Genomic DNA, 22,186 nt, shown 5'->3' with positions numbered 1-22,186 from the left:
TCACCGAGCCCCACCTGAAGGTACGCCTGAAGTCATACCGCGTGCCGGAGGCTCGAAGACAAGCCATATCAGAAGAAGTGAAGACAATGCTACGCCTGGGGGTCATCGAAAAATCCCGGAGTGAATGGGCTAGTCCCATTGTCCTAATACCAAAACCCGATGGCTCCTTAAGGTTCTGCAATGACTTTAGGAGATTGAACGAAATATCCAAGTTCGATCTCTACCCCATGCCCCGGGTGGATGAGCTGATTGATAGGCTGGGACAGGCGCGATATTTCACCACGCTCGACCTGACCAAGGGGTACTGGCAGGTGCCACTGACGGAGTCCGCCAAGGAGAAAACCGCTTTTGTTACGCCGGAGGGTCTCTTCCACTATGTTGTCTTGCCTTTTGGGTTACATGGCGCTCCGGCCACGTTCCAGAGGTTGATGGACTTGGTGCTGGAACCCCACCAGGCGTATGCATCAGCGTACCTGGATGACATCATTATTTACAGCTCCGATTGGCAGACCCACTTGGAACAGGTACAAGCGGTGGTGGACGCGCTTCGAACAGCCGGATTGACAGCCAATCCCAAGAAATGTGCGTTGGGACTCACGGAAGCCCGCTACTTGGGCTACGTGATAGGCCAAGGAGTGATTAAGCCCCAAATTAACAAGGTTGAGGCGATCCAGAAGTGGCCTAGACCCCTGACCACGAAGCAGGTTAGGGCCTTCCTGGGTATCGTGGGGTACTACAGGAGGTTTGTAAAGGATTTTGCGGGACTATCAGCCCCCTTGACGGACCTTCTCAAAGGCAAGAAGTCCGTCATGGTACGCTGGACTCCGCAGGCCGAGGACTCCTTCCGGGCCCTGAAGGGGGTCCTGTGCGGACAGCCCGTTCTCGTACACCCTGATTTCCGGAAGGAGTTCATAGTACAGACTGACGCCTCAGAGGTCGGCCTGGGGGCAGTGCTGTCTCAGGTGGTTCAGGGGGAGGAACACCCCGTCACCTTCTTAAGTAGGAAGCTCACCCCTCCCGAGCGGAATTATAGCGTAGTGGAGAAGGAGTGCCTGGCGATCAAGTGGGCCTTGGAGTCCCTACGCTATTACCTGCTGGGACGGCAGTTTCGCTTGGTGACGGATCACTCTCCACTGGTCTGGATGAGGTCCGCCAAGGAACGGAATGCCCGGGTTACCCGGTGGTTCCTTTCTCTGCAGAACTTCCGGTTTACGGTTGAACACCGGGCCGGTAGGTTGCAGGGCAACGCCGATGCCTTGTCCCGCGGCCCGTGTTTGCTGGCAGGAGTTCAACCCCGCTCGCTTGAACTGAGGGGGGGGGTATGTGAGACTGTGACCGGGGTTATCTATGACGGCCGGTATGTCTCGCCCCGGTTGTGCTCACTCCATGATAGAAAGTAAATCCACTCTAGGGTTAATGCTGTTTCCCTACAGGCTGAAGGAAGGGTTAAATGGAAACAGGAACGAGGGGCAGGTGTGCCGGGTGTGAGGGAGTGATCACAACTCCCTGAGTCTCTGCTGGAGAGACATATATATTGCTGTGGATTTTTGTTTGGACATTAAACACCGTGTGCTGTGAAACTTAATGCCTGGATCCCGTGTCTTCTGCTGCGCAGCCGACCGCGCTACCTCACAATATATATATATATATATATTTTATACATATACATGTAGATATACGTATATCTGTGTACGTATATATGTGTGGGTATATGTATGTGTATATGTGTGATGTGTGTATATGTATATGTGTGTGTGTGTGTATATATATATATATGTGTGTGTGTATATATATATATATATATATATATATATATATATATATATATATATATATATATATATATATATATATATATATATATATATATATATATATATATATATATATATATATATATATATATATATATATATATATATATATATATATATATATATATATATATATAATAATATAATATAATATAATTATATATACATACATACATCCATATATTAGTGTGTGTGTATAACTGCAGCACCGTTGTTCCTTTATTCTGTTGTACTGCATACAGTGCCTACAAGTAGTATTCAACCCCCTGCAGATTTAGCAGGTTTGATAAGATGCAAATAAGTTAGAGCCTGCAAACTTCAAACAAGAGCAGGATTTATTAACAGATGCATAAATCTTACAAGCCAACAAGTTATGTTGTTCAGTTAAATTTTAATAAATTTTCAACATAAGTGTGGGTCAATTATTATTCAACCCCTAGGTTTAATATTTTGTGGAATAACCCTTGTTTGCAATTACAGCTAATAATCATCTTTTATAAGACCTGATCAGGCCGGCACAGGTCTCTGGAGTTATCTTGGCCCACTCCTCCATGCAGATCTTCTCCAAGTTATCTAGGTTCTTTGGGTGTCTCATGTGGACTTTAATCTTGAGCTCCTTCCACAAGTTTTCAATTGGGTTAAGGTCAGGAGACTGACTAGGCCACTGCAACACCTTGATTTTTTTTCCCTCTTGAACCAGGCCTTGGTTTTCTTGGCTGTGTTCTTTGGGTCGTTGTCTTGTTGGAAGATGAAATGACGACCCATCTTAAGATCCTTGATGGGGGAGCGGAGGTTCTTGGACAAAATCTCCAGGTAGGCCGTGCTATCCATCTTCCCATGGATGCGGACCAGATGGCCAGGCCCCTTGGCTGAGAAACAGTTCCACAGCATGATGCTGCCACCACCATGCTTGACTTTAGGGATGGTATTCTTGGGGTCGTATGCAGTGCCATCCAGTCTCCAAACGTCACGTGTGTGGTTGGCATCAAAGATCTCGATCTTGGTCTCATCAGACCAGAGAACCTTGAACCAGTCTGTCTCAGAGTCCTCCAAGTGATCATGAGCAAACTGTAGACGAGCCTTGACATGACGCTTTGAAAGTAAAAGTACCTTACGGGCTCGTCTGGAACGGAGACCATTGCGGTGGAGTACGTTACTTATGGTATTGACTGAAATTCATGTCCCCACTGCCATGAGATCTTCCCGGAGCTCCTTCCTTGTTGTCCTTGGCTTAGCCTTGACTCTTCGGACAAGCCTGGCCTCGGCACGGGTGGAAACTTTCAAAGGCTGCCCAGGCCGTGGAAGGTTAACAGTAGTTCCATAAGCCTTCCATTTCCGGATGATGCTCCCAACAGTAGAGACAGGTAGGCCCAACTCCTTGGAAAGGGTTTTGTACCCCTTGCCAGCCTTGTGACCCTCCACGATCTTGTCTCTGATGGCCTTGGAATGCTCCTTTGTCTTTCCCATGTTGACTTAGGGTACCTTCACACTTTAGCGATGCAGAAGCGATCCGACCAGCGATCTGACCTGGTCAGGATCGCTGCTGCATCGCTACATGGTCGCTGGTGAGCTGTCAAACAGGCAGATCTCACCAGCGACCAGTGAACAGCCCCCAGCCAGCAGCGACGTGCAAGAGACGCTGCGCTTGCACGGAGCCGGCGTCTGGAAGCTGCGGACACTGGTAACTAAGGTAAACATCAGGTATGGTTACCCGATGTTTACATTAGTTACCAGCGCACACCGCTTAGCTGTGTGTGCAGGGAGCCGCGCACACTGAGCGCTGGCTCCTTGCTCTCCTAGCTACAGTACACATTGGGTTAATTAACCCGATGTGTACAGCAGCTACATGTGCAGAGAGCCGGAGCCGGCAGCACAGGCAGCGTGAGAGCTGCGGAGGCTGGTAACTAAGGTAAATATCGGGTAACCACCTTGGTTACCCGATGTTTATCTTAGTTACCAGCCTCCGCAGCTGCCAGACGCCGGCTCCTGCTCCCTGCTCGCTTCATTTGTCGCTCTCTCGCTGTCACACACAGCGATCTGTGTGTCACAGCGGGAGAGCGTCTTTGAAGAAAACGAACCAGGGCTGTGTGTAACGAGCAGCGATCTCACAGCAGGGGCCAGATCGCTGCTCAGTGTCACACACAGCGAGATCGCTAATGAGGTCACTGCTGCGTCACAAAAAGCGTGACTCAGCAGCGATCTCGGCAGCGAGCTCGCTGTGTGTGAAGCACCCCTAAGTATGAGTGCTGTTCACAAGTTTGGTGAGGGTCTTAATTAGTCAGAAAAGGCTGGAAAAAGAGATAATTAATCTAAACATGTGAAGCTCATTGTTCTTTGTGCCTGAAATACTTCTTAATACTTTAGGGGAACCAAACAGAATTCTGGTGGTTTGGGGGGTTGAATAATAAATGACCCTCTGAATAAACTTTTCACAATTTAAAAAAAAAAAAAAAAAAAAAAATAACATTCTTTTTTGCTGCAGTGCATTTCACACTTCCAGGCTGATCTACAGTCCAAATGTCACAATGCCAAGTTAATTCCGAATGTGTAAACCTGCTAAATCTGCAGGGGGTTGAATACTACTTGTAGGCACTGTATATGATATAATAATGGTGTATTGTTATGCTTTCTATCTTGCCAGTTGAATATATGTAGAGGGAATGCGGTGCTGGATGGTGCATGTGACAGATCGTACTGAGCATGCCCAGACTACACAGGCCACTGGAGAAAGATAGGTAATATAGGAGTTGGAGCTAGTTAATGGACAGTTGGGCGAGATAGTTAGAGGTTGCTTGGAGGCAGACATTGGCGTATATAAAGAGAAAACACAAGACTGGAGAGAGACCCCTGAGAGGAAAGTTCTGAAACTGGAGCATTCAGATAGACCTGAGACGAGAGGAGGAAGGCTGAGAATTGCTTGTACAGTGGAACCTTGGTTTACGAGAACAATCCATTCTGGGAGTCTGCTTGTTAACCAAGTTACTCGTTCAGCAAAGCAAGATTTTGCATAGGAAATAATGCAATGCAGACAATTCGTTCCACAACTTGTGCAATGTCCCATTTTGGTCCCCTATTGTGCCATTACACACACTTACACACACACATATACATATACATATATTATGCTCACCTTACCTTCCGTTCCCTCACTGGCCTCCTGGTTCTTGTAGTCCGCCTGGTACAGGATGTGTATCTGGTAAACATCGCGACCGATGCCGGAGCTTCCGCTGCCTTTGAGAAGCGGCTAAACAATAGGATAAAGAGTTGCACACCAGTGTCACAGTGTATAGGGGAATAATGAAAAGCAAAACTGCTATGGGAATACTAGACTGAAAAATGCAATGGACTATCTGAAAAAAGTGAAAAATATATATATGTTTTGTTTCATATATATAGCTTGGTCCTTTGCTTCCCATACAGAGTAAGTTTTTTAACTGCAGGTGAGGTTACACATAGGTTAGGGACCACAAAAATAGAGATTACCTTGGCGTTTGGTTTTGGGGCTCCTTTGCATTGATCAATACAATGGCTAAACGGCTCTCATTCCTATTATTTATAGCAGTACTGCAGATGGCATTTTCATGTTTTTCACTTTCACAGATAGGCCATTGTATTCTGTCTAGTATTCCCATAGCAGTTTTGCCTTTCATTATTCCTTTATACATTTTGACTCTTGTGCAACTCTTTGTCCTATTGTTTAGTTGTATATTTTTGAGTCTTGCACCTTGTTCACACCATTGGTGTTCCAGACGTCCATTCTTTAATTTGAGAAGCGTCTGACAGCGGAAGTTCCTCCCTTGTCACGATGGTTACCCAATACACATCGGCATACACATCCTGTATCGGCGAACTACAAGAACCAAGAGGCCGGCGAGGGAACGGAAGGTAAGGTGAGCATAGTGTTTGTGTGGACTGCAAGAGCGGGTCAGAGTGCGGTGAAAGTACGGAAGCGGAAGTGTGTGCAGTGAGTATTTGCTCGTACAGCAAAGCATGCTCGGAAACTGAGTTACTAATTTACAGCAAGCTTTGTTGGTATAGTGAAATACTCGCACACCAAGTTACTTGTAAACTGAGGTTCCACTGTATTGTGGCTGAGAGCTGAGAAAAGCCCTGTGTCTGTGATGCATGGAGGTCTGTCAAGACTGGTTTCTTGTCACTGTATAATCCACATTTCATTTCTGTAGTAAAGTTGTGTTATACTGTCAGTTGATACAGTACACGGATAAAATCACCCTTGCCTATGTTGAAAACTCACGACCAAACTTTTGATTTTTGAAGGACTTATAATTTAAACCGGATTCTTCATAAAAAGTATCAAAGATAACCACTGCTATATATTATTGCACCACCCCCTTCCCCACACTTCCTTGTTCACCAATTTTTATTAATTTTAAAAAATCCTCAAAGTTCTGACGTAATCCAAAGGTGTGAAACCTTGGTCGAAGGGCATACTTGTGGTATTGGGGACTGGAAGTTAGTGGCCGTGACTGGCTTGGTGGGCGTGATGTGGACCCCAGTGGACGTGGCCTGGCGCTCTACCTGGTTAGTTAGTGTTCTCTTTGGCTGGTAGTTTTTAGCTGACTGACTAAGCCAGGTGGTCACCACAGCCCCACCAACCAGCTGACTCCGTTCCCTGCTGATGCTGCGAGCGAGCATGCTCCGATCCGTCGTAGCGCATGGGAGACGCTAGGCTGCGCCCAATTAGCCGGTCACGCCTACTCCCTAAGCTGGCCATCACACCCACACACTCTGGACACTGCAAGGAGGGTACACCCACCGATGACTGAGGCGACAAACCAGACAAGCGGTTTGCTGCAAGCAGGCAACGGCAGCAGGCACGCAGGTGACAGTTATGACAACCAATAAGTGGTCCAGTTCCGCAATATAGCGCTCATGTGTTTCAGGCAATTTATGCCCTCATTTATTAAGATTTGGTGCTCTCTGGCCCACTCCAAAACATATTATTTTTTTTTGTCAAAGCCATTCTTTTGTTGATGTGGAGGTATGCTTAAGGTTGATGTGCTGACAGGTGAATTTTGTCTCTCTGCCGCTTTTTAGAGGAGGCCTGAAGGTTTTGGTGCAAAATTGACTGGTATGTGGAACAGTTCATAATTCCCTCCACCTTGACTAACCTCTCGGTTCCAGCTGCTGAAAAACAGCCCTAAAGCATAATGCTGCCTCCTGTGGGTATGGTGTTCTTTTGGTGATGAGCACTGTTGGCTTTGTGCCAAACATACCTTTTGGAATTAGGGCCACAAAGTTCAACCCTGGTCTCATCAGGCCATTACACATTTTCCCACATGGTTTTGGTATACTCGATGTAGTTTTTGGCTAAATCTATAGACAGTTTCGATCATACAGTGATTTAATATCTATAAATTCCCATGATCCGTGTTCCATGACATATCTTGGAAAAAATGTTGTACCCTTCTGACGTTTTCTTGTGTTTGTAACCTGTTGTCAGACCGTAGTTTCTTCTGTAAAATGCAACTAAGAAAATGTCAGGACAATACAACAACCGCTAAACTTTATATGGCGTTAATCAGGAACCCTGAAATAATAACTACACTCATTACTATGTAACATGAGTATATTTGTGATTGTCTAGTTCAAAACACAACCAAGTTCTATATTATAAGACGGATTTCATACTTCTCCATCCACATTATTTTAGTTTTCTTGTTTTTATATTCCCCCAACAAAATATATCAATTTATTTTGTATGTTTTTAATGTATTTGTACAGATTTCTGAAATTCTTCTTCTTTGTAATATTTAATTTAATTTTATGAATAAAACCTGGCATTTTAACCAGGGTGTGTAGACTTTTTATAGCCGCTATGTTTGTGTACATTGACTACAAAAGTCTATTTTCTTTCCTGTTTTACACAGAACATTGTGGCTGTAGGTGCCGGCTTTTGCGATGGTCTCAAGTGTGGTGATAACACGAAAGCTGCTGTTATCCGTCTCGGACTCATGGAAATGATCGCGTTTGCGAAGATCTTCTGTAAAGGTCAAGTTTCCACTTCTACATTTTTGGAGAGCTGTGGAGTTGCCGATCTCATTACCACTTGCTATGGAGGACGTAATCGGAAAGTGGCTGAGGCATTTGTTAACACTCGCAAGGTATTGAATTGTGTGTCCTCCCCCCATACAGTTAGTTCTTGGAATTTGGAAGCTAAAGCATTAAAAAATCTCCTCCACAGCTAAATTAATGGTGTTAAAATAAGTAAATCAATTGAATAAATGACTAGAACATTCTTAAACATCACGCTGAATTTGCTATATATCAACCTCACAATTATAATTTAGACTTCATGGATAATGATGTTGTGTATTGGTGTCCTCTTGGACCTTTTTCAAAGGAACTTTTTCTCTTTCATTCCTGGTCTACTTTCTATAAGATGGAACGAATGCTAAAGAAGATGATCAAGATTGAGTCTTTAAGGGGAACAAACCAGCAGGCTTTTAAAACAGGAGTCGGTGTTTATGCCTTTTGAAATATATAATATTTTTTTATTATTTTTTTTTGACACTTCTATTCCTTTGCGTTTCAAGACTCTTTCATTCTTCTTGAGGACACAGGTTTGACATTGATACAATGAGTACATGGCAGACAAAAGCTTGACCTGTGAGAAGTCACTGCTTGATGTTATGAGGCAGATTGTGTTAAAGGCAATCTGTCAGTAGGATCTCAACCCTCCTAAAGGCCCAGTCACACTAAACAACTTACCAGCGATCCCAACAACAATACAACCTGATAGGGATCGCTGGAAAGTTGCTAGGAGGTCGCTGGTGAGATGTCACACTAAGCGACGCTCCAGCGATCCCACCAGCAACCTGACCTGGCAGGGATCGCTGGAGCGTCGCTACACATGGAAGCATGCTGCGCTTGGTAACTAAGGTAAATATCGGGTAACCAACCCGATATTTACCTTGGTTACCAGCGCACATCACTTAGAGCTGGCTCCCTGCACACCTAGCCACAGTACACATTGGGTTAATTACCCGATGTGTACTCTGCTACGCGTGCAGGCAGCAGGAAGCCGGCTTCTGCGGACGTTGGGAACCACGGTAAACATCGGGTAACCAAGAAGCCCTTCCCTTGGTTACCCGATATTTACCTTTGTTACCAGCGTCCGCCGCTCTCACGCTGTCAGTGCCTGTTCCCTGCTTTTTTAGTGTTTTAAAGGCATTTTTATTATTTCCCTGCACGTGTCAGGGGATCTGATCAGCCAACATGTACCTCTAAGGCTGTGTCCACGGGAGATCGTACCTGCAGACTTTTCTGCAGTTATTTCCGCAGGTTCATGCAGCAACTCCCCGGAATACGCAGCTATCCATTGCTGCAGAATTGTTGCTGTAAACCTCCTGAAACAGTGCAGATTTTGTGTGGAATTCTTGCAGAATTCCCGCCCTGTATCTCCATAGTGGAAAGGAAGGAAATCCGCAGAGAATTCCGCATGAATAATTGACATGCAGTTACGTGCAGCTGCGGGAAATCCGCAGCATTGTCCGCAGCCGCAAATACCGCAGCATTGATACAGCACTCCCCAAATTCCATAGGATAACATGGAGAGTTTCTGTACTTGCGTAAACCTGCGGATTTATCTGGAAAATCTAGAAAATCCGCGGGTTTTCCGCAGCAAAATCCGCAGTTACTTTCTCCCGTGGGCACATGGCCTAACAGCCAAGGGATCCTCCCCGGCTTTTAACCAGTTCAATCCCGCTGTCAGTCTCTGACAGTTTGATTTAGGATTGCGTCGGCTGTGAGCGAGCCATTCTCTGTTCCCATCGGCACTCCCATGATATGATCAAGGAGCACCAATGGGTTTTCTTAACAGCCAGGGGTCATCTGATAACCCCTCTGTCTGTCATGACGCTCTTCCTGTGAGTGCCGTCTGCGAGCTGTCATGAATAGGACATGATCATTTCCGCAATATGGAGAAATGCTAATAAAGAATAAAACGATGAGGAAAAGCACATTTTTATTTTATTATTTTATTTTTTTATCGCTACTTTCAGAAAAATGCAATCTGGAAAAATATAAGATTAAATTTTGATTGGTAAACTGTGTAACAAAAAAAAACTGAAAATGCCAGAATTAAATTTTTGAAGCTGCCGCAACATTGCAAAAAAATATAATAAGAGGCAATGAAAACATTATATCTACCCAAAAATGGTATCCGTAAAACTGTCAGCTCTGACAACAAATAATAAGCCATCACAGTTCTTGGAAAATAACACCAAAAGTGAATTATTTTTAATTTTTTATTTTAACAAACTTCTGAATTTTGTTTTTAGCATTTAAGTAATAAGATAGATATAGATAGATATTTATTTGCTATCCACGTACTTGTACTGACCTGGGGTGTCATACAATTGTGGAATTGCACTTTTTTTTATTTTTTTTTTATATATATTTATTTTTATTTTATTTATTTTTTTTTTTTGCAATTTTACCACACTTTGGAATTTTTTTTTCAGTATACTATATGGTAAAGAAAAAAACTAAAAAAAAACCCAAAACAAAAAAATTAACTGAAAATCGCAAGGTGATGAAGGGATTAAGGCTATGTGCGCACGTTGCGTAATTATATGCAGTTACGCTGCGCTTTGTAGTGCAGCGTAACTGCATGCGTCCTGCGTCCCCTGCATAATCTATGAAGATTATGCAGGAGCCGTGCGCACGTGGGGTCTTAGAGTGCAGCGCTTCGGCTGCTGCCCGAAGCGCGCGTTATAAGAAGTGACATGTCACTTCTTCCGTGCGCTTTGCCTGCAGCCCCTGCTCTGTCTATGGGAGGAGCTGCAGTCAGAGCGCATGGAATTGGCTTTTTTTTTTTTATTTCACTACGGACATTTTCTGCAGCGATTTGAAGCGCACGTGTGCTCTTCATATCGCTGCAGGAATTTCTGTAGTGACTATACCCAACGTGCGCACATAGCCTAAGATATCACTTTATGCAGCTTCTTATGACCTGGATGCCCATGTAGAGGGCTTTGGAGGGTTGATCCTTCTGACAGATTCCCTTTTAAATGTGGATAAAACTACTACAGTTGCTTCAGTATCACAGCGTTTAGATTTTTGAGTCACAGAGCCATAATTATAAGCAGTAACACTTGCCACCGTTCACAAACACATCCATGCCCTGTACCAGTTTATAAGTAAAGCCGTCTGAATGTTGCCGCGAAGCCCACCTACGCTATTTGTTGGTAAACTCACAGCTTGCCTTGTATAATCAGCGTGCATATCTCTGCATGGGTTTCTAGACTTTTAAGTACAGAAGAGATTCATTTCATCTCTGTGCTGAAGCTGCATTTTCCCTGTGTGATCATACATTTCTGTTGGTTTGAGTCTTATCAAAGCTCTCCAGCTGTGAGACTGCTTGGGAAAAAATGGTAAAGCCCTTGGATCTAGCACCACACCTTGTGTGTCGCAAAACAAATATTCCTACTTCTTCAAAGTTAAGTTTAGTTACTATGCCGGTCTTTACATCTGTTACCTGCAGCTTTATGTATTACCGGTATAGATGTATCGAACCCGCATGGAGTGCCTTCCAGAATTAACTATAATTGTGTTCTTGTGCTGTAGAGTATAGAGGAACTTGAAAAGGAGATGCTGAACGGACAAAAGTTACAAGGACCTCAGACGTCCGCAGAAGTGTACCGTATCTTGCAGCAGAAGGGCTTGGTAGATAAGTAAGTGAACAGATACTCTTTGTGCCTGTTTGTAAATGGAGATATTGCTGCAATCTTTTAACACTACAAGGATGTGCGAAATTATCATTTGTCAGTTTGTGTCCGCTAGTCGCCAGGGTTCTCCTGCAAGGGGCATGCCAGGGCTGTACTTGGATCATACCAGTTAGGCACAAACCTTCACCATAAAGCATACTACAGACTTATCATTAAAGATGCTTGTATATATAGTACACTGACCTAAAGATATGGCAGTACATTCTACACTCACCAAAATTGGAATTCCAACATGAAGGAAAAGCGTGGAATTATGAAACTCACAGGATCAATAGACATTTAAATGATATGCAAATGACGAGAAAATGGAAACCGAGTTTTCAAAATATCTCTATTAATTCGGTGTAGAGAATAAGCACTGCCGGCAGAAATGCCATATGCACATACTCCATGGCTGCTATCAATTAAGTTATTAATTGTCTGGGGATTGTTATGCACACGCTGAATTCACTTGCATATGCAAATCCTCAAGATCTGCTGCTGACAACTCACTTTTCTATTTCCGATCAATGATGTTCCAAATGTGCTGGATGGGAGACAAGCCTAGTGACGCTGCTGGCTGTGGTAGCACAGATGGGTCACACAAGCTGCTTGCAGTAATATGAGGAACATGTGGCCTGGCGCTGTTGTTGAAAAATGTCTCTTGAGACACAGGGAGGCGTAGATAAGAGGTGAGACCTGCCCTGCTGACACCCACGTCCTCTGGGACCCTGTCCCCACTCCTGGCTGTCTTAAGGCAATCTCTCCTCTGTCTCAACTCTTATCTACGCCTCCCTGGCTATTGCAGCTTACTGCTGAAAATAAGACGCCGCACGTTCATTACAGTCCCTTGACTTTTCTTTTTCGTTCTATGCATGATTCCATGACACGCAAATCCTTGATAAAGGCCTACACCGTCCGAAACGTTGATTTTGCTCTGCTTCGGTAGTGGCGATTCTTTTTGCAGATAGTCTAATAAATCACATTTGCATTACCTTTGTGTCATTTCCATTTGTGTGCTTGGGATTTGCTATAATATTTAGAATTCCCTTTTTCCCTTAAGTACCTCTCCTTTTGTATGCAGTTGAGCCCAGCTTTACTCCTCTATTTTACATTACCTTGTGAAGGCCTCTTCATGGCATTGCCCATGTGATCTCCAGCTGTCGTTGCATAAAAGCAATAGATGGACAAAGAGAATAGACCTCAATGCCAGCCTCCATTGTTGTATTGCTCTGAAACATAATAGCATTGAGGTCTTCACCAGGAGACGTTACACCAGTCCTACTTCAAAGATTACAATGTAAGTTGACAGAATTTACAGTCGCCGAACACTTCTAGTCATCAATTCTGGTACACTAGCAGCTCACTGTTACATTGATTTGATCTTGGAACCATCAATACAGCCATTTCTCCAAAGTGTCCTGGAAACTGTTATTCAACACAACGTGAGGCCACATGTTGCTCATTCTACTGTAAGCAGTTGCATGGCCTAAATGTGCTACCATGGCCTACAGAGTTTGTGGTCTTGTTTCTCATCAAGCACAGCTGGGACATCATTGATAGGCAAGTGCTAGTGGAGCTCCCAGCAGCGAATCGTGATGATTTGTGCGCCCAAGAGATTCAGCATGGCAGAAAATTTCTAGGCCAACAATTAATGGCTTCATTGATAACCTGCCAAGTCGTGCAAATGTGGGTATTTTTGCACAATGGCGTTCATAGTAAAAACTGAATAAATAAAGATGTTTTGAAAATTTTGTTCTCATTTTTAATTTCCGATCATAAACATATATCTAAATCCTGTGTTTTCCCTAACTCCATTACTTCTTTGTCGCTCCATTGGGAGACCCAGACAATTGGGTGTATAGCTTCTGCCTCCGGAGGCCACACAAAGTATTACACTTAAAAGTGTAAGCCCCTCCCCTCTGCCTATACACCCCCCCGTGCATCACGGGCTCCTCAGTTTTTATGCTTTGTGCGAAGGAGGCACACATGCACGCAAGCTCCACAATTTAGTCAGCAGCAGCTGCTGACTATATCGGATGGAAGAAAAGTGGGCCCATACAGGGCCCCCAGCATGCTCCCTTCTCACCCCACTCTGGTCGGCGGTGCTGTTAAGGTTGAGGTACCCATTGCGGATACAGAGGCTGGAGCCCACATGCTGTTTTCCTTCCCCATCCCTTAGGGGCTCTGGGTGAAGTGGGATCCTAATCGGTCTCCAGGCACTGGGACCGTGCTCCCTCCACAGCCCCTGGGGGAATCTGCTGGACAGGAGCCGGGTATCATCAGGGACAAGGCCCTGCTACTCTGAGGTACTCTGTGTCCCCTTGGGGACGGCGCATAGAGCGCCTGTGTTATGGACGCTGCAGCAGCTGCTGGGTGTGTTGGTGCGCCGGGACTACCGCGCTGACCGCGCTTGTTTGCCGGCCGCGCTTATAACTTTACTCCCCGGCTTTTGCGGCCTAGTACCGCATACTCCCGCCCCCGGGCCTGCCAGTCAGGGGTAAGGGCGGGACGCTGCACTGGACGTCAGCGCTGAGGGCTGGAGCATACTTTGTATCCTCCTCCCCCCTCACTGAGCACCGTGGGGCACCAGATTCCCGCACTTTCTGAGGCACGCCCACGGCTCGCTCCTCCTCTCAGAACACTGGCAGCCATTCCTGTCAGCACTTCAGACGCTGGAGAATTTCAGAGGGGAGACAACACCGAGCTCCACAGCTCTGGGAGGCCCGGGCAGGGAATCTGGTGGTCACACAACCGCTGCAGGCGGTCGGTAAGCCGCACCTGTTACTAGGTGCTGGCCCCCTGGGTGCCGAAGTGTATATTTATATACTTATTTTGTATACATTTACTCTATACGGCTGCACTATTTGCTTTTGGCTATATACCCTCACTGATTGCTCTAAGGGGAGACAACAGCATGTCGTCCGCAAAAAGCAAGGGTGCCAAGGCACAGGCTTACTTTGCAACCTGTACCTCATGTGCGGCTATGCTACCTGCAGGTTCCACCTACCCTCATTGTGTGCAATGCTCGGCCCCTGTGACACTCACTCAGCCGGAGCCTCTGCCACTGGTGGAACCCCCGGCCCAGGTGGAACCACCTGCTGCCACTGTCCAGGTGACAGGGACAGAGTTTGCAGTATTCGCTGACAAACTGTCTGAGTCTATGGATAAATGGTCTGCTAAAATACTAGAAGCTTTGCAGTCCAGACCGGTAACACTGGCCCCGGGCACAGTTGAATCATTGACCCCAGGCCCCCCTCGGTTGGAGCAGCAAAGTGCTCCTGGGGCGACTCATAGGTCCCACGGTGAGGACTCTGACACGGACCGCAGTCCCAGACCGACTAAGCGGGCTCGCTGGGAAATTCCCTCGACTTCATCACACTGCTCAGGGTCTCAGCATGAGGACTCGCTGGAGGATGAAGCGGAGGGGGCAGATCAGGGCTCTGATCCTGACACCGCTCTCAACCTTGATACACCTGAACGGGACGCCATAGTAAACGACCTTATAGCGTCCATCAATCAGGTGTTGGATCTTTCTCCTCCAGCTCCTCCGATTGAGGAGTCAGCTTCTCAACAGGAGAAATTCCATTTTAGGTTCCCCAAACGTCCACGGAGTGGGTTTCTTGATCACTCCGACTTCAGGGATACAGTCCAGAAACACCGAGCTTTTCCGGATAAGCGCTTTACTAAGCGCCTTAATGACACTCGTTATCCCTTCCCCCCTGACGTAATCAAGGGTTGGGCTCAGTGTCCCAAGGTGGATCCTCCAGGCTCTAGACTGGCGGCTAGATCCATAGTTGCAGTGGCAGATGGTGCATCACTCAAGGATGCCACTGACAGGCAGATAGAGCTCCTGATGAAATCCATCTATGAAGCTATTGGCGCGTCCTTTGCTCCAGCATTCGCAGCCGTATGGGCACTCCAAGCTATCTCAGCTTGTCAGTCTGAGATTAATGCAGTCACACGTGCCTCTACTCCGCAAGTAGTGTCCTTAACCTCTCAGGCGTCGGCGTTTGCGTCCTACGCCATGAATGCTGTCCTGGACTCTGCGAGCCGTACGGCGGTAGCATCCGCCAATTCGGTGGCAGTCCGCAGGGCCATGTGGCTACGTGAATGGAAGGCAGACGCTGCTTCCAAAAAGTTCTTAACCGGGTTGCCATTTTCTGGCGACCGCCTGTTTGGCGAGCGACTGGATGAAATCATTAAACAATCCAAGGGAAAGGACTCGTCCTTACCCCAGTCCAAACCAAACAGACCTCCACAAAGGAAGGTACAATCGAGGTTTTGGTCCTTTCGGCCCTCAGCCAGATCTCAATTCTCCTCGTCCAACAGGCCACAGAAGGGTCAGAGGAACTCCGATTCATGGCGGTCTAAGTCACGTCCTAAGAAGACCGCCGGAGGAACCGCTCCTAAAGCGGCCTCCTCATGACTTTCGGCCTCACCAAACCGCATCCTCGGTCGGTGGCAGGCTCTCCCGCTTTTGCGACGCCTGGTTGCCACATGTCCAAGACCGATGGGTGAGAGACATTCTGTCTCGCGGTTACAGGATAGAGTTCAGCTCTCGTCCCCCGACTCATTTCTTCAGAACATCTCCGCCCCCCGAGCGAGCCGATGCTCTTCTTCAGGCGGTGAGCACTCTGAAGGCAGAAGGAGTGGTGATCCCTGTCCCCCTTCAGCAATGGGGTCACGGTTTTTACTCCAACTTGTTTGTGGTGCCAAAAAAGGACGGATCTTTCCGTCCCGTTCTGGACCTAAAACTGCTCAACAGACACGTGAAAACCAGGCGGTTCCGGATGGAATCTCTCCGCTCCGTCATCGCCTCAATGTCCCAAGGAGACTTCCTAGCATCAATCGACATCAGAGATGCTTATCTCCACGTGCCGATTGCACCAGAGCATCAGCGCTTCCTGCGCTTCGCCATCGGGGACGAACACCTTCAGTTCGTGGCACTGCCTTTCGGCCTGGCGACAGCCCCACGGGTCTTCACCAAGGTCATGGCAACAGTGGTAGCAGTCCTACACTCTCAGGGACACTCGGTGATCCCTTACTTAGACGATCTGCTTGTCAAGGCCCCCTCTCGGGCGGCATGCCAACACAGCCTGAACATTGCTCTGGAGACTCTCCAGAGATTCGGGTGGATCATCAATTTCCCAAAGTCAAAATTGTCACCGGCCCAATCACTGACATATCTCGGCATGGAGTTTCATACTCTCTCAGCGATAGTGAAGCTTCCGCTGGACAAACAGCGTTCACTACAAACAGGGGTGCAATCTCTCCTTCGAGCCCAGTCGCACCCCTTGAGGCGCCTCATGCACTTCCTAGGGAAGATGGTGGCAGCAATGGAGGCAGTTCCTTTTGTTCAGTTTCATCTGCGTCCACTTCAATGGGACATTCTCCGCAAATGGGACAGAAAGTCGATGTCCCTCGACAGGAACGTCTCCCTCTCGCGGGCAGCCAAGGCCTCCCTTCAGTGGTGGCTTCTTCCCACTTCTCTGTCGAAGGGGAAATCATTCCTGCCCCCATCCTTGGCTGTGGTCACGACGGACGCGAGTCTGTCAGGGTGGGGAGCGGTCTTTCTCCACCACAGGGCCCAGGGTACCTGGACTCAGCCAGAGTCCTCTCTTCAGATCAATGTTCTGGAGATAAGGGCAGTGTATCTAGCCCTAAAGGCGTTCCAGCCGTGGCTGGAAGGCAGGCAGATCCGAATTCAGTCGGACAACGCCACGGCGGTGGCATATATCAATCACCAAGGCGGCACACGCAGTCGGCAAGCCTTCCAGGAAGTTCGGCGGATTCTGCTGTGGGTGGAAGCCACAGCCTCCACCATCTCCGCAGTTCACATCCCGGGCGTAGAAAACTGGGAAGCAGACTTTCTCAGTCGCCAGGGCATGGACGCAGGGGAATGGTCTCTTCACCCGGACGTGTTTCAAGAGATCTGTTGCCGCTGGGGAACGCCGGACGTCGATCTCATGGCGTCTCGGCACAACAACAAAGTCCCGGCATTCATGGCACGGTCTCAAGATCACAGAGCTCTGGCGGCGGACGCATTAGTTCAGGATTGGTCGCAGTTTCGACTACCTTATGTGTTTCCTCCTCTGGCAATGCTGCCCAGAGTGTTACGCAAGATCAGGTCCGACTGCCGCCGCGCCATCCTCGTCGCTCCAGACTGGCCGAGGAGGTCGTGGTACCCGGATCTGTGGCATCTCGCGGTGGGCCAACCGTGGGCACTACCAGACCGACCAGACTTGCTGTCTCAAGGGCCGTTTTTCCATCTGAATTCTGCGGCCCTCAACCTGACTGTGTGGCCATTGAGTCCTGGATCCTAGCGGCTTCAAGGTTATCTCAAGAGGTCATTGCCACTATGAGACAGGCCAGGAAACCAACTTCAGCCAAGATCTACCACAGGACGTGGAGGATCTTCTTATCCTGGTGCTCTGATCATGGTTTTACTCCCTGGCCATTTGCCTTGCCCACTTTTCTGTCATTCCTTCAATCAGGAATGGAAAAGGGTTTGTCTCTCGGCTCTCTTAAGGGACAAGTATCGGCGCTCTCTGTGTTTTTTCAAAAGCGTCTAGCCAGGCTCCCGCAGGTACGCACGTTCCTGCAGGGGGTTTGCCACATAGTCCCTCCTTACAAGCGTCCGCTAGAACCCTGGGATCTGAACAGGGTGCTAACGGCTCTTCAGAAACCACCTTTCGAGCCAATGAGAGATATTTCTCTATCACGTCTCTCGCAGAAGGTGGTCTTCCTAGTGGCAGTCACGTCACTTCGGAGAGTGTCTGAGCTAGCTGCACTGTCATGCAAGGCCCCCTCCCTGGTGTTTCACCAGGACAAGGTGGTTCTGCGTCCGGTTCCGGATTTTCTCCCTAAGGTGGTATCCCCTTTTCATCTCAATCAGGATATCTCCTTACCTTCTTTTTGCCCTCATCCAGTTCACCAATGTGAAAAGGATTTGCACTTGTTAGATCTTGTGAGAGCACTCAGACTCTACATTTCCCGTACGGCGCCCCTGCGCCGCTCGGATGCGCTCTTTGTCCTTGTCGCTGGCCAGCGTAAAGGGTCGCAGGCTTCCAAGTCAACCTTGGCTCGGTGGATCAAGGAACCAATTCTTGAAGCCTACCGTTCTTCTGGGCTTCCTGTTCCGTCAGAGCTGAAAGCCCATTCTACCAGAGCCGTGGGTGCGTCCTGGGCATTGCGGCACCAGGCTACGGCTCAGCAGGTGTGTCAGGCGGCTACCTGGTCGAGTCTGCACATTTTCACGAAACACTATCAGGTGCATACCTACGCTTCGGCAGATGCCAGCCTAGGTAGGCGAGTCCTTCAGGCGGCGATTGCCCACCTGTAGGAAGGGGCCGTGTTACGGCTCTATTACCGAGGTATTCTTTTACCCACCCAGGGACTGCTTTTGGACGTCCCAATTGTCTGGGTCTCCCAATGGAGCGACAAAGAAGGGAATTTTGTTTACTTACCGTAAATTCCTTTTCTTCTAGCTCCAATTGGGAGACCCAGCACCCGCCCCTGTTCCCTTCGGGCTGTTGTTCTTTTGTGTACACATGTTGTTCATGTTGAACTGTTCTGGGTTCATGGTTTTCAGTTCTCCGAACATCCTTCGGATTGAATTTACCTTAGACCAATTTATAAGTTTCCTCCTTCCTGCTTTTGCACCAAAACTGAGGAGCCCGTGATGCACGGGGGGGTGTATAGGCAGAAGGGGAGGGGTTTACACTTTTAAGTGTAATACTTTGTGTGGCCTCCGGAGGCAGAAGCTATACACCCAATTGTCTGGGTCTCCCAGTTGGAGCTAGAAGAAAAGGAATTTACGGTAAGTAAACAAAATTCCCTTCTTTTCCTTCTTGGTGGTGAAGTACTCATAGTTAATTAAGTGTTAAAGCCCAGCTTACTTTTGGGGGCATTTTTTTTTTTTTTTAAGACAAAAAAATGTCCAGCACTTTTGTGACCATTTAATTTTTTATTTTATTTTTATTTATTTTTTTTTAGATGATTTGTGCCAACTTTTTTTTTTTTTTTCCTCCTTTTACCTAGAAGTAATAGGGTCATCTACTATTCACAGTATTCCCATCACCCCCAAGAACACTTAATGGAGTAAAAGGAAACAAAGGCATAAAAATTCTCTTATTTAGTGATAATTGCTTTGGCTCTTTAAAGGACCCTTTACATACTGAGACTTTCTAGCGATCCCACCAGCGATCCCGACCTGGCCGGGATCGCTGGAAAGTCTCTAAACAGTCGCTGGTGAGCTGTCAAACAGGCAGATCTGGCCAACGACGCAGCAGCGATACGGACCTGCAGAACGACCTCGCTGGTCGTTGGGGGCGTATCACACAGCAGCTATTTGACGACTCACACCTATGTTAGGGGCGTGGTGTTTGGCGCTGAAGCCACCTAGGTGTCCTTTTTACACGCCCCCCTCAGCTCCAATTGTTGATCTTATTGGCGACCCCCAATCAGAAGGCAACAGCGACCACCAATCAGAGATGAGGGGGCGGGAAAGGGAGCGCTGTAGCACGCCTACGGGCTGGGTTCTAAGTAGCTAACGATGTTGTTGTAACGGTATCAAACACACCGATGCATGCTGCGCAGCAGGAAACAAAGGACTAAAAGATGTTCTTGAAAGATTTGTAGCGATCAGCGACCTCCCAGCGGGGGCCAGGTCGCTGATGCGTGTGTCACACTGCAATGTCGCGATTACGTTACAAAACCGGTGACGTTACAGCGATATCGCTAGCGATGTTGCAGTGTGTAAAAGGGCCTTAAGGAAGTAGAGACTGAAGTCAGGCCTGATTACTATCTCACTATTTGCTTCTCAGCTGGTAGAGACCACTGTGTGGGGTAGGAATGAACTAAAACACAAGATTTATGTTTGAGATAATTATGTAAGATAGATTCTTGTGTATTATGGAATTAGTATTGCATAATACACAAGAATCCATCTTACCTCAGTTGCTGTTTCTTGATAATTATGCAAGTCTCAGCCTTCCCCTTAACTTATTGTGGCTGTCTCCTTGGGTACCATATGTAGTTAGACACATTTTAATCTTTACGGTATGTGCACTCTGCATCTTTTTCAGTTACACTCTGTAAACTGCCTGAAAAAGCTATAAAGAATGTTAGAAAGAATGAACATATGCATTGCAGTGTAAAAATGACTTGCTATGCATATGTTCATCCTTTCTTAACCGCATCACATTTCTAAAGACGTGAAGTGGTTTAAAGAAGTGAACTGACCAGTCTTCAGGCAGCTGTTCACTAGTTTATACACTTGGAAAATGCCAGTGTCTTGCCATTACAAGAAACAAATTGCAAAGATGACAAAAAAGCCGATTCAAGAGAAAAAAAACACCAGTACTTTACTGACTTGTTTTCTGTCTTAAGAGTTTGGAGAGTACGCCATTGTCTAACAGACGTCTTGTGTATATACTCTTATACTGTGAGAAATCATGTGATTTGTGGATGATCTGTATTAGAGAAAAGATGTAGAATGTCATCTGCTGTTACTTCATATGTTGTCATATTTGGTCCTTTTTTTATTTTAACATTATTTGTATTCTCCATAGTGGTTACCATTACCAGCATCATTCTTTCAGTGGGACTACATGGACCAGAAATTCCTCACTGTATACATTTCCCTACAGCCCTAGTCTGCTCCTGTGTCTTACAGCAGAGTACGAAACGAATAAAATTAATATTTCTACCTTTTTTTGCTTTGCAGATTTCCACTTTTTACCGCTGTTTATCGAATTTGTTATGAAGGTAAACCGGTAGAAGAGGTGATTTCCTGCCTGCAGAGCCATCCTGAGCATATGTAGTGTGGATTATGAATGTCAATTTTTTTTTTTTTTTTTTTTTTTTTTTCAAATATCAAATTCTTTTATGCTGCAAACTTCTGGAGCCTCGCCTCCACTAACGCACAAAATTAAGAATATGTTAAATCTATGAATTGTGGAATCACTGCTACATATTGGCACTAAAGAATCATTTTCTTGCACCGATCATGAAAAGAAATTGAGAGTAAGGCTATATTCACACATGGTAGATTTCCATTGCCGCTTACACATCTGTCTAGTGTTAAGAATGGCCAGTTCATACAAAGCTGGAACTCTAGCCTTAAGAATTTCTGCTTCATTTATTCCATGGCCTATACAATTTCCACAATATATACATGCAATATCTTTAATAAAATCATAGTATTAACGACAATTCATGTAAACCAGAAGCCATATTTTGGATGTATATGATGTATGACCTTGCCATAGCTGTAGATGCAAACGCCTAATTTGTTTCCTCTACAAAGTATTACATACTGTATCTGCTTGTTTCCTCTACAAAATATGAGCTCTTGCTTTATTCCAATCACACTGGTTACATTGTGTTTCTGTGGTTATCCCTTCACATTTTGCTCTAGAACAATACAAATATTGCTTTTGTTTTATACAATATTTTATTCCTATAACTACTGTGATATATTTGAAAAGTGTCATCTTTTTTCCATTTACTGTGTGTATTCTGGGTATTAATACTTACTATAGATACATATATTTTACAAGGGCATTTGGTCTGTTACATTATAACTTTGCTATTGGAGAATGTGCCATTTCTAAACATAAACTGTGCAACATAACG

The 22,186-nt window shown here is 46.2% G+C and overlaps 1 protein-coding gene across 1 annotated transcript in view; it reads left to right on the top strand.

The window, feature by feature from the left end:
- The window catches only part of GPD1L (glycerol-3-phosphate dehydrogenase 1 like), a 55,022-nt gene extending 33,597 nt beyond the window's left edge, over positions 1-21,425 (top strand). The window contains exons 6-8 of the mRNA XM_075316646.1: positions 7,706-7,939; positions 11,406-11,512; positions 21,276-21,425. Coding sequence (XP_075172761.1) covers positions 7,706-7,939; positions 11,406-11,512; positions 21,276-21,372 — 438 coding nt within the window. The 3' untranslated portion in view covers positions 21,373-21,425. The remainder of the gene's footprint in view (positions 1-7,705; positions 7,940-11,405; positions 11,513-21,275) is intronic.
- The last annotated feature ends 761 nt before the right edge of the window (positions 21,426-22,186 follow it).

Source organism: Anomaloglossus baeobatrachus, chromosome 6, assembly GCF_048569485.1.
Source record: "Anomaloglossus baeobatrachus isolate aAnoBae1 chromosome 6, aAnoBae1.hap1, whole genome shotgun sequence".
Lineage (NCBI taxonomy): Eukaryota > Metazoa > Chordata > Amphibia > Anura > Aromobatidae > Anomaloglossus > Anomaloglossus baeobatrachus.
The sequence above is the reverse complement of the archived record's forward strand: the minus strand, read 5'-3'. Positions and strand labels throughout refer to the sequence as shown.